The 12,836-nt window shown below is 33.7% G+C and overlaps 1 protein-coding gene across 1 annotated transcript in view; it reads right to left on the reverse strand.

Moving 5' to 3' along the window:
• The window catches only part of KIF18A (kinesin family member 18A), a 78,964-nt gene that overhangs the window by 56,601 nt on the left and 9,527 nt on the right, over positions 1 to 12,836 (reverse strand). Inside the window, exons 3-9 of the mRNA XM_060017362.1 lie at positions 10,228 to 10,385; positions 6,910 to 7,014; positions 6,385 to 6,495; positions 5,137 to 5,334; positions 2,685 to 2,861; positions 1,207 to 1,281; positions 888 to 994 (exon numbers count right to left, since the gene is read on the reverse strand). Coding sequence (XP_059873345.1) covers positions 888 to 994; positions 1,207 to 1,281; positions 2,685 to 2,861; positions 5,137 to 5,334; positions 6,385 to 6,495; positions 6,910 to 7,014; positions 10,228 to 10,385 — 931 coding nt within the window. The remainder of the gene's footprint in view (positions 1 to 887; positions 995 to 1,206; positions 1,282 to 2,684; positions 2,862 to 5,136; positions 5,335 to 6,384; positions 6,496 to 6,909; positions 7,015 to 10,227; positions 10,386 to 12,836) is intronic.

Here is a 12,836-nt window from a genome sequence, read left to right on the forward strand (position 1 = left end):
ATTGCTTAGGAAAAAAGTACTTGCAAGTACTGTATTACAGCTTTCTTTTTTTAAAATTTACCTGCTAAGAGCTTAGAGGGTACAGATCATATTTCTGTGTCAATTTATATCACTGAGAGATGTCCCTTCAAATAATTAACTGCTTAAACTCAATTAAGTGGATTATTAGAGTTATATAAAGTCAGGAAAGGGTAGGTACGATTTACATGAACCATGTAAATAATGATAATGCCAGATGCTTGAATGTTTGTGTCCCCCCAAATTTAAATGTTGAAACCTAACACCCAAGCTGATAGTATTGGGAAGCGGAGCCTTTGGGAGGTGATCAGGTCATGAGGGCAGAGACCCTATGGATGGGATTAGTGCCCTTATAAAAGAGCCTCCAGAGAGATCTCCCTCTCTTTTGGCAATGTGAGGATTCAAGGAGAAGTCTACAATGTGGAAGAAGGTCCTCAAACAACCATGCTGGCACCCTGATCTAGGACTTCCAGCTTCCAGAACTATAAAAAATAATTTTTTGTTTGTTTGTTTATACACTACCCAGTCTGTGGTACTTCGTTATAGAAGCCAGAAGGGAGTAAGACACCACAGAAGAAAAATATGGAAACTACTAAAAACCAAGTTCATAGGTGGCATAATTGGCTTTACTTTCTCCATCTTATACCTAAGACCTGGTTCTCATTATCTGTACAATCACACTTAAAATTACCTGAACTCCAACGTGTGTAATATAAGACCAATTCAGTGACTTCCTGAATTCAGTTGAGAATATATAAAGACATACAACAAATGATGATGATAACAAAATATCTGACTAAATTTTAAACTTTAAATAGCTGACTAAATTTCACAAAATCCTCAAACTGAGATCTTAATGTCAATTTTACCTTTCAATTTCTTTTTCCTGAGGGTTTGAAATCATTACTTTGTTATTTTCATCAGTAAAGGCTTTCTGTTCTTCATAGGCCTTTAGTTTTTCTTTTAACATTAAAATCTAATAGAGAGAAACAGTAGTTAAAATACAAAACAAATTATTTGTCTCCATTATATATGGCCACAGAAAAATTTCAACTGTGAAAAATAACTGAACAAGCAAGATTTCAATTATAAAAGAAAAGCAAATCAAAGTTTTAGACAATAAAGATTGCAGAATCCCATAAATGAGGAATTGAGGGAGATTAGCAACAATGTAAAGAGGAGACATACCTCTTCCTTCTGTTCATTACAGATCTTTACATACTGAGTTATGTGATTGTCGAGGTTAAGAACATTGCTCTTCAACTGTTAAAAAATAGAAATTATGATTGCGTATATATAGAGATAAAAATCAGTCATATACATGAACAAAATAGCATTATAGCCTCATTAATTCAGTTCCATGAATCCAGAATTTGTGACAATTACGATCATTTGACAATCATAATCAATTATGTTCATGTTTAAAAATCTATGACAAGAGGATATGTTGAGCACATTAATACTGAATTTATAAAAGAAACTCCCTTACTATCTGAGAAAAGGTACTTTAAAGAACTTGCAAAATAGTCATTCACATAAAAATTACCCACTTTCTTTTCCTGGTCCTTTGACTTTTAAGATATAAAGAGATAATTTAAATTTCCACCCATTTGTAAGTTCAAGTAGTTTTTAATGAGTTCTTAATATATTTTATCCTTTTTATAAAAGTATGAGCCCCCTGGCAGCTATGGAATAGTGGAAAGAACATTAAACATGTAATCCAAATACTTGATTTTGAGGCCCTGCCCACTTTTTACTTAAAACTCTGACCATGTGATTCCTCAACTGTAAAGTAGAGCTAAAAATGTCTTCCTCAATGAGTTGGTGTAAGCACTGCATGAAAAACTTGTGTGAAAGATGTTTGTATACCCAGTACAGTACAACCTTTCCCAATTTATTATATAAACAATATATAAATATTTCTCTAAGGAAGATAATAACCCACTTCATTCAATGGGAATAGCAGAGGGGTAAGCCCCCTAAAAAAGCCATCATACCAGCTGAACTCTATGTCTATTCCAACCCTGAGATCCTGTGATTTTACACATACATCATGTTTGACTTAAGTTTTAAAAAATTACCCCAAATTATTGGCAAAAATACCAACCTAACCAATCATTATTATATTGCTCTAGCTACACAGATTGGTTACATCAATATCATTAATGTGACAATAAATTGTTTTAAAAGAGCTATTTACTTTATAAACTGAGGCAGATATTATATCTACTTTACAGATGAAGTAACTAAGGCTTGGAGAGATTAGCAAACATGTCCAAGGTTTTCAGGTAGAAAGTGTTGGTGCTGGGTTACAGAAGAGCATCAGCCTTGGCTGTAACAAATGTGTTAAAGCCTTGACCAATCACACCAGGGTGCTGTCAAAATATCACGTACCATGATGTGAAAAAGGTTAGAAAGAAAGTCACTAAAACATCCTAGCTCCCTAAAAGACTAAATAATAGTATTTATTATATATGTAATCAAGATGCTTAATGGTTTAATTGTACCAGTGAATGCTCAATTAATCAGATTAGTAAAGACATTTCTAGCCCTGATTCCTAATTCATTAGTAGAAGTACATCTCTAATTCATCTTTTGCTGTAAGTATAAAAAAGAAAAAAATGCACCCAGTACTCTTACAACAAAGGCAGAGTAAACACACTTACAGAAGATTTAATGTCCTTTGCACGGTTAGCATACTTAAGAGTGTTATAGGTGTCATCGTAGAACACAGAGGAAGGACTAACAGCAGCTATCATTATAGTTTGACAGTTTCCTCCAAGAGAATCCTTTAACAAGCGAGTGAGCTTACTATTTCTGTAAGGAATATGCTGATTCTTTCTCTGAAAGAACAAAAAAAGAATTCTTATGTCATTTTCCACATTCAAATGTAAACCTGCTACCATTTCACTATAAGAATTTAAGAACTGCTCAACTTTGCCCAGACTTATGATATAATTGGTGACCAAAATGATGATGAATCTTATGGAACTATTCAGTGAATATATAAAACAAATTTCCCATTAAAAGATTATATCTCTATCTGATTAAGTACGAACTTTAGTTAATCATAAAATGTCAGTATTGTTGCATTAAGTTGTGATAAGTGTACCGTATTAATGTGAGATGTTAACAACAGAGGAAACTGAGTGTGGAGTATATTTAATACAATCTTCCTGTATTATCTTACCAACTTTCCTGTATCTAAAACTATTAAAAAACAAAATGGTTATTAAAAAAAAATCTCCATTTTTTAAAAAGAAGTTAAAATACAAAAGTAATATATGCCCTAGAGAAATATACTAGAGGCATAGTAAGAATTCTGTATAGCATAGAACTACTTCTCTCTTTAAATTACCATCTAACATGAATACAAAATAAATTATAATTATAATCTTACAGATATTTATCTGAAAGCACAACCACAGTTCAAAGAGAACTTAATTTTTCTAGGTTTTCTTTTACTTAAAAGATACACTTCTGATTTTAAAGTAAAAAATTTTCCAACACTACCACTTCCATATAGAAACAGAGCAGTATAATGTTAAGCTAAAAACAACCTTATGCTATCCAATGTAAATCTTTCATATTACAGAAGAGAAAAATGAAGCTAAGCAAAAAGTGACATGACTTGCCTCAGGTCACATGGCTGGTAATCCAGAGTTAGAAACAGACCCTAGTCTCCCAACTCCCAGTAGTACTATGCTTTCCACCATAGCAGTCTTTCCCAAACAGTGTGGAATGTGCACAGCTGGTGCTACTTGAATTGATTTTGCATGTACAAGACATGCATTAAACACTGACTAATAAATGACTCAACAGGAGTCAATTACTAAAAATTTAGTCAGTATATGGAAAAAATACTATGAATGGCTGAAGTTTAGGAAATTAGTCTCTATACCATGCTATCTGCTTACATGTTTTGAGATTTTAACTTAGAATACAACATATATTTTGCTTCTGTAATATTCATGTGATTTCAGAAACTTGCCCTTTTAAAAAAGACTTCCCAAATCATTTTAATGTACTTTATACTTTATCAAATTGCAACATTTTGAACAGTTTAACAGTAATTTTCCTAAAGCTTCTGAGCCTGGTTTGAACTTAAATTATTATATTTTAACTTTGAAAAAAGGAAGTCATTTTTACAAATACGGAAGCTATCAAATATGCTGTGTTCCTGTAAGCACTTCTGGCATATAGTAGATGTAAACTATTTTTTAATGCCCCAGAAGCATCTAGCAAACATTATCCTATTAGGTAATTTAATTACATTTTAACTCCTTTTCCTCTTTAAGAAAAATCAACTCTCTTTTTAATATTTAAACCAATTTTATAGTATATATATAAAACACTAACCAGACCAGAGTTTACTTTTTCTAAAATGTGTTTTTTGTTTTCATGCCAATTCAATTATCATGCTTATTGTGCAGTGATCATTAAATGGTCATAAAAAATCAAATTCAAAATAAATGATGAGAAGGTATAATAAAATATTAACTATCAATCTGATATTCAATACTTTACATTCAACAAATTCTGATTATAAAGCTAGAAGTTAAAAAACGAAACAAACAGGGACTTCCCTAGTGGCTCAGTGGTTAAGAATCTGCCTGCCAACGCAGGGGACACGGGTTCTATCCCTGGTCTGGGAAGATCCCACATGCCGCAGAGGAACTAAGCCCATGTGCCACAACTACTGAGCCCGCAAGCCACAACTACTGAGCCTGTGTGCCACAACTACTGAAGCCCACACGCCTAGAGCACATGCTCCGCAACAGGAGAAGCCACTGCAGTGAGAAGCCTGCGCACCACAACGAAGAGTAGCCCCCGCTCGCCGCAACTAGAGAAAGCCCGTGCACAGCAAAGACCCAACGCAGCCAAAAATAAATAAATAAAAAATAAATTTATAAAAAACAAACAAACAAAAAAAACTCCATAGCTTTATTTGATACACTAGGTTCTCTGAGGTCTTTGCTCTTTATGAAAACCTTATTGTTACATTCTTGAAATTTGATTTATAATAGATCTTTAAGACAATTATATTAAATAATATCTTTCTGGGAAATATACGTATTTCAGTATTTCAAAATACTTAAATAAACATATAGTACCTACCTTTGTATCTGCTAAGGCATTGATAACATTCCCAAGAGCTAAAAGTGATCGATTAATATTTGTGCCTTCTATAAACCGGGTCCCTTTAGCACTGGTAGAACTGGCTCTTTCAGACCCTGCCAGGTCAATGAGTGACATCTTGGCAATTCGGACATTTTGATTGATACTTGCTGTTTTATCTTGTTGTCTCAAATAAATCTTTTTGAAATCACAGGAGAATAGGGAAAATGAGGATTAAATTTAACAAAATTAAAAGAGAAATACACTTGATTTTTAAAAGAGCATGAAATCAATTATTTTTATTTTAAAGACAAAATGAACAAGGTATAACTTGACTGGCTGATATCCAAGAGTACCAGAAGTAATTACCAAAGTTGAGAAAATTTGAAAACGAAAAGACTTCCTATATGTGCACTAGAGGGCAAATAACTCCTGGCTTAATAGAAGGTCAAAACAACTGCCACTTGTATTCTGGTAACCCTGAAAAGCAGGGTCTAGGACATTTTGGGGAAATCTCAGTGTCCCCGATAAAGATATCTCTCAAGATTACTGATAAATGAAGAGTCAGTGGTAAGAAGAGAAAAGATTAATAAAATTTTGTGGACTAGAGACTTTCCGAATGACTTGGTTTCCCCTGATTTGAATTCTTTCAACTATAACAATTTCTTTTTATTAGATGAGTTCCACAAAGCATAATCCAGAATAAAGACGTATAATCATTTGATTTTTAACAGAACTAGAAACTACAAATAATTACTAACCTATGCTTTAGGTTTTTTGAGAATGGTATTCCTAAAAAGCACTGTATCAACTGAATCACACACTTTCTTAAGGAATGCAACTACTTACATGGTCACTATGGTGAAATCTTCTAAAAAGTGAATCAGTATCTCCCCAATTTATTGGTTCTGTAAATCTAGATCTATAAAGAGAAAGTCTGCTCTGAATATAAGACTATCTTTTGTAAAGATTAAATATTTTTGCCAATTAAAGGAAAGAAAACCTCTAATACTACCACTTTACTATCATATTTTCACACAGGTAAAAATTTACATCTAACTTACATCATCTCAATTCTAAATATTCTTGATAGAATCTTCTCAAAGCTTCAAAGTAAAGGAAGTTCTGAGAAGTAGAGAAGTCCACAGATGAAGAGATATTTTCGTATGTGTGAAAATTACCATTCATAAATTTGGCTTCATTTATTTTAAATTCAATTTTAAGAGCTGTAGTCTAGTGACCTGTTACCTGGAAAACAGCATGAGAACGAGAAGATGTAGCATTCATATCAGTGGGATGCTGTGTCCTGTTTTTGTTTCCATTATCCAATAACTGTAAAATTTCCTCTGAGGATTTGGGCTAAAGGAGTTGAAGTAGAAGAAAAATACACAAATTAACCATTGATCTTTAAAATTTTTAATAAACCATCAACAAGCAAGAAGGCTTTTAAAGGTAAAATAAGTAAGAAAATATTTTCCATAAATTAAATCCCATTAAATATTGACTGTGTATCATTTGCTTAGTACTTCGGTGACATATGAAAAATAAAAGATAAAATCTAATCTATCTGAGGAGATAAAATATAAATATATTAAGCAGAATAATACACTATATTAAATGTTCAAGTAGATTTTTAAAAGGAAAACCCATTTGATTATTTCAAAGGGAAACAAAACAAGACTACAGATATACCCTGATTATTTTAAAATAAGTAAATGGCTAAATAACCATACTTGCTATTTGAACAAGCCAAAAAGAAGTTTATAAACATACCTGATGTAAAGTTAATCCCTGAACAACCACCCCTTTTTGGGCATCTTCCCGGACAGCAAGTGGCCCTGAATTTACTAAGAGGTCACGAATCTGTTCATTATATACCTTAAAATAAAAAAGAACTCCTTTAGTATTGATGATGAAACAATAGCGACAGCATCACACAAATATGCACACATTGCTGATTTAAGGTTATATTAGAGAAGCAGCAGCTCATTTCCATTCATCTCACCCCTTCTATCACACATTGCTATTACTTTCCTAACATCTGAGAAAATGGAAGAGTTTGATTACCAGCACTTGAACTTAAAATTTAAAGGTGGAGTCATTATACCCTCCTCCCATAATTCCCAATTTGATGACTACAGTGAAACAGAAATAGGATAGCTGGAATTGTCTTTTCCTGTTTCCTGGAAATATACGGACACAGGGTCTTAGGAAACTCTAGTGAATCTGAAATGTACGTTATATGGAAGTACCATGGTTCTTACTGGAGAAGATATTTATTGTTTCATGATGTCCAAGTAATCCAAACTTTTTAGAGTTTAAAAGTTAAAGAAAACCCATACTCACAGATAAATGATATTTATTTCATTTATCCTTCAATTACATTAAGTTTAATGCATAATGATAATTCCATAATGGGACCCCGACGCCCCCAATTTGAATGATGAGGAAACTGAGGCCCTAAGAGTTTAAGTGATTTGTCCAAGTTCAGTCACAAAGGTAATAGGATAGCATGAGAACAAGAAGATGTAGCATTCATATTAGAGCAGGGATCAGAGCCTGATATCCTTACTCTACTGCATGGCACTGAATACACATCTGTGTTTTAAATCTCTGGCAATTTTTTTTTTTAGTAATTTCTGTAAATAACGTACAGTAATAATACAGTTGACTTGATTTTATGAATTTACTAAAGATACTAAGTTTTCTACGTGCCAACAAAATGACAATTACACATATATGATAAGATTAAAAAACACGTATAAAATTGTCTTTAAGAATAATTATTTTGTGTAAGTTATATCCTGTTCTAATAAATAGCTCACAGTGATAATTCACTGCTGGTATAATTTTCTACAATGAATGATAACCATTTTTAAATGTAATAAATTCTTATAAGTAGTAAAATGATAATATGAAGAGATAATTTTTTGGTTCTTATTCTTTTGATAAGCAACAGTCACTTTTTAAATGATTCCCCTTATCCACTTCAATCATACAAAATATATAATTAGACAATTACTCTCAAGCTGGTCTTTGCATCAAAATCACCCAGGAGCTTTTAAAATACATAGATGCCGGGGGGTTCCCTGGTGGCACAGTGGTTGAGAGTCCGCCTGCCGATGCAGGAGACGCGGGTTCGTGCCCGCGGTCCGGGAGGATCCCACATGCCGCGGAGCGGCTGGGCCCGTGAGCCATGGCCGCTGAGCCTGCGCGTCTGGAGCCTGTGCTCCTCAACGGGAGAGGCCACAACAGTGAGAGGCCCGCGTACCGCAAACAAACAAACAAACAAAAAAAACCATACATGCCTCAGCCACAATCCAGACTTATTAAATTAAAATGTCCAGGGGGTGAGGCCTAAGCATGTCTATTATTTTTTTTTTTTAAGCATGTCTATTTTTAAAAAGCCCTATAGCCAATTTTGGTGTACAGCCTGAGTGGAAAACCGTTAGATTAGATATTGCCTTACCATTAATAAAATGAAAGCAGATTAAAAAAAAGGAAAAACAATTAAAAACATTATAAAAATAATCAAACTTCAAAATTCTCCCAGTTATAAAAGGATCTAAGGAATGAATCCTGCCATGCTCTCTTCCTGATTAAGTTCAGAACAATTCTTTTCAATACGTAACTACAGAAAATGAGTTTTACTTCTCTTTTACCACCAAGTTCTATAGACTGACAAGAAAATTTTTAGCAACATAATCTTGATCAATGTTTGAAATGTGAAGAAGAAACTCTCTCAGTAGAAACCAAACAATAACATGTCAACAAGAGCAGTAAAAACTAGAAATTCACTCTCTGACATCACAAATAAATAGGCAGTAAAATCAGAGATTTGTTTCTGCACTGGTTTCTAAAACACTACCTGAACACAAAGTTAGAGTGCCAGTCACTTAGTTATGATCTGTTGAATGTCAGCTATTAAGAGGTTAGGAGGTCTCAAAGAATGATGGGGTATGTCAAAAAAACACAACAGACAGCATGAAGGAGCCTCACCTAGCCAAATCTGGCACAATTTGAACATACAAAAAATGCTTAGAGAAAGGGATTATAATCTACTGAATAATGCTAAGAATCTACAAGTCTACATTGATGCAGTAGAGGAAAGGGAAAGCTCTTCCTTATAGTAGAAAGCCAATGAATAAATGTAGAAGAAATGATGGAATTTAAAAATCAGTATGATCTGTCATCATGATAGTAATTGATTCAGGCATGAATCATCAGTGGATGCTAAAACGAACAAATTAAAATTTGAGGGGTCAGAGGATATTTACATTGTTTCCCTACAAGCTACTTATTAATTATAAAGTGTAAAGTAGTACCTTTACGGTGGAAAAACTTTGCAGACACCAGCATAATGAAACTGATCAGTTAACATAGCCAGTAATGGGACTAACTAATTACATAAGCCTCTTGATATGTTATATAAGAACTCATCATCACTTCTGTGGTGTTCCTGCCAGGGCATAACCTGAATGTAATCATGACAAATCCAAACTAAAAGTTTTACAACAGCAACATAAAATACAAAGGAAAAAAAAAAATCCAGATTAAGGGGACTAAACAGATGAATTGCAAATGAATGCAATCTGCCATCATAGATTTTCTTTTCAATAAAGGGCATTATTAGAACAATTAGCAAAATCTCATTAAGGTCTATAGATTAGATAAAGGTGTATCATTGTTAATTTCCTGATATTGATTACTATTCAGTGGTTATTTAAGAAATTTCCTGTTTTTACAAGTCTGTAACTCAAACAGTTAAAAAAAATACATACACACACACACACACAGAGAAAGCAAAGGTAGTAAAATGTTAACATATTGGGAATCTGGATGAAGGGTATCTGGAAGCTCTTTGTACTAATCTTGCTACTTCTGTATAAGTCAGAAGTTATGGCAAAATAAAACGCTTAACAGAAAAAGAGTAAGATCCATAACAAATACCTAAGACTAGGAATTGTAAGATTTTATATATGCATAAGAAAATTTCTGCATGATAGAATAATTTGAATAGACCATGGAACTTCTTAAAAAAAGATTTCTCAATACTACTGATTAATCTGAAGAATGATATTGTCAACTTACCTCCAGATAAGACACTGCGGTACTACATACTTTCTCTTCTTTAATCTCATCCATGGATTTGTAAAGGTCTAACATTGTTTGATACATCACTCCAGGTTCAGCAGCTGATCCTAGCATTGTGTGGGTCTTCCCAGCTCCAGTGGCACCATATGCAAGTACTGAGTTTTTATGAAAAGGGATCAAAGCTCTTTGTTATGACATATAACATTACTGTATCTACTGTCTAGTGAATACTTCCATCTGGATATCCTGAACAGTAACTTTAAATCCAACAGATCCAAATTAATTTATAGTCTTATTTTTAAATCCTGGCAATTTCATCACAAGTCTACTCTTACTCCTATATTCTCTATTGATGAATGGTAACTTCCCCCACCTAACTGCCCCCCACAAGCTCCCTTTCTTCGACAACAATCACAAATTTTAATCGATTATCAGTCTCCCTACCTATTAGTCTCAATCTTCTTTAACAAATCCCTTAGAATTTGTACAGTTGTTTTTAAGAAAACAAAATATGAATATGTTAAACCTCCTGAATTGTTCCACAGTCCCATATGAGAAAGTTCAAATTCTTCACCTAGAAATATTACTAGTGACTCTAAGGGAAGATCCCTGCATCTCTCTCCAGACTATTTCTTCCTTGCTGTGCTTTGGCATACTAGATTATCTGAAGTTCTCCGCATGTGCTGCTCCTTTTTGAGTCCACTGCCTTTGTCCTGGAGAGTGCCTCTACTTAATCCAGCTGGAAAACTTCTACCTGCACTAAATATTCAGCACAAAAGTCACTTTCCTGTGCCTTCCCTAACTGTCTTAGGCCAAAGTGGCTACTCTCTCATTTGAGCCCTCAGTGTATGCTTACATCCTTTTACTTCTAGCATGTATCATACTGTATTTCTAACTGTGAGCTCCACCAAAGTGGAGGCTATGTATCCTTCCCACCTAGCGAGTGACTTGGCACAAAGCAGGTACTCAATACAAGTTTGCTGAATTCCAGATAAAAGCCATTTATAAAATTCCTTTAAAAATTTTTGTTTTAGACAAATTACTTTGTTTTCAAGACTCTATCCAGTACAACAGAACAGTGATGCATTTCTTCAAATGCAAAAAACAAAGGAAAAAACTACTCTGAATTACATATTGCAAATACCAAACATAATATTCAGTTAACGCAATAAGTCTTTGAGAATTATTTTTATAGGTTAAATCTCTCTGCTAAGTTCATTAACAAACTACAAAAATACTTTTCATTTCTCTAATGATTAATGATGTTGAGCATTCTTTCATTTGTTTGTTGGCAGTCTGTATATCTTCTTCGGAGAAATGTCTATTTAGGTCTTCTGCCCATTTTTGGATTGGGTTGTTTGTTTTCTTGTTATTGAGCTGCATGAGCTGCTTATAAATTTTTATATACAATGGAATATTACTCAGCCATAAAAAGAAATGATATTGACCTATTTGTAATGAGGTGGATAGACCTAGAGTCTGTCATACAGAGTGAAGTAAGTCAGAAAGAGAAAGACAAATACCATATGCTAACATGTATATGTGGAATCTAAGAAAAAAAAAAAGGTCATGAAGAATCTAGGGGTAAGACAGGAATAAACACACAGACCTACTAGAGCATGTACTTGAGGATATGGGGAGAGGGAAGGGTAAGCTGTGACAAAGTGAGAGAGTGGCATGGACATATATACACTACCAAATGTAAAACAGATAGCTAGTGGGAAGCAGCCGCATAGCACACGGAGATCAGCTAGGTGGTTTGTGACCACCTAGAAGGGTGGGATAGGGAGGGTGGGAGGGAGGGAGACGCAAGAGGGAAGAGATATGGGAACATATGTATATGTATAACTGATTCACTTTGTTATAAAGCAGAAACTAACACACCATTGTGGAGCAATTATACTCCAATAAAGATGTAAAAAAAAAAATACTTTTCAGTAGAATGGATTAAACTGATGCATGTTTCATTTTGTTCTATTTTATATAAGCTAGTAGTACATCAAGAAGTCTTAAGATAGCTGGATAATATAAAGTAAAACCAAGAAGAAACCAAAGATTCAGTATTACTTTGGTAATTACATTTGGAGTTAAGAGAAATTTTTTAAATCTCTAGAGACAATATGAAGTTTCATGAATGAGGAAAAGAATATCTGCTTAAAAATGAGAATCAAAGCAGGTCTAATCAATAAACCACATTCCATTCTTGCCTGACCTAGAGGGTAAGTCTTCTGTAATAAAAGTGAATGAGTCAGTGAAAGACAGTAAACATGTAACAGTTTTGGGGTGTCTTAAAGAAAATGCCATAAATTATGGTAACTGCAAAAATAAGGTAGTAATAATGGTGTGCACTGCCTGGTAATCATTCAATTAACTGGCATTTTGGAGATCTCTCTTTCTAGGAAATCAACATAGCCATTTTGAAAGGCAAATTATTATAGGTCTATCGAGAGCACCAAAGATGCTTTTTTGGGCTGAAGATATGCTAAAACAGCATGATACTCATGATACTCAACATGGGCTTTAAAAATTTTTACTTCAAGGTACTACAAAGAAAAAATGGTGCTATGAAGAAACTGCCAAATGTTCAGAAATGTCCCACTATTCCC

Source organism: Delphinus delphis, chromosome 8, assembly GCF_949987515.2.
Source record: "Delphinus delphis chromosome 8, mDelDel1.2, whole genome shotgun sequence".
NCBI classification, from domain to species: Eukaryota; Metazoa; Chordata; class Mammalia; order Artiodactyla; family Delphinidae; genus Delphinus; species Delphinus delphis.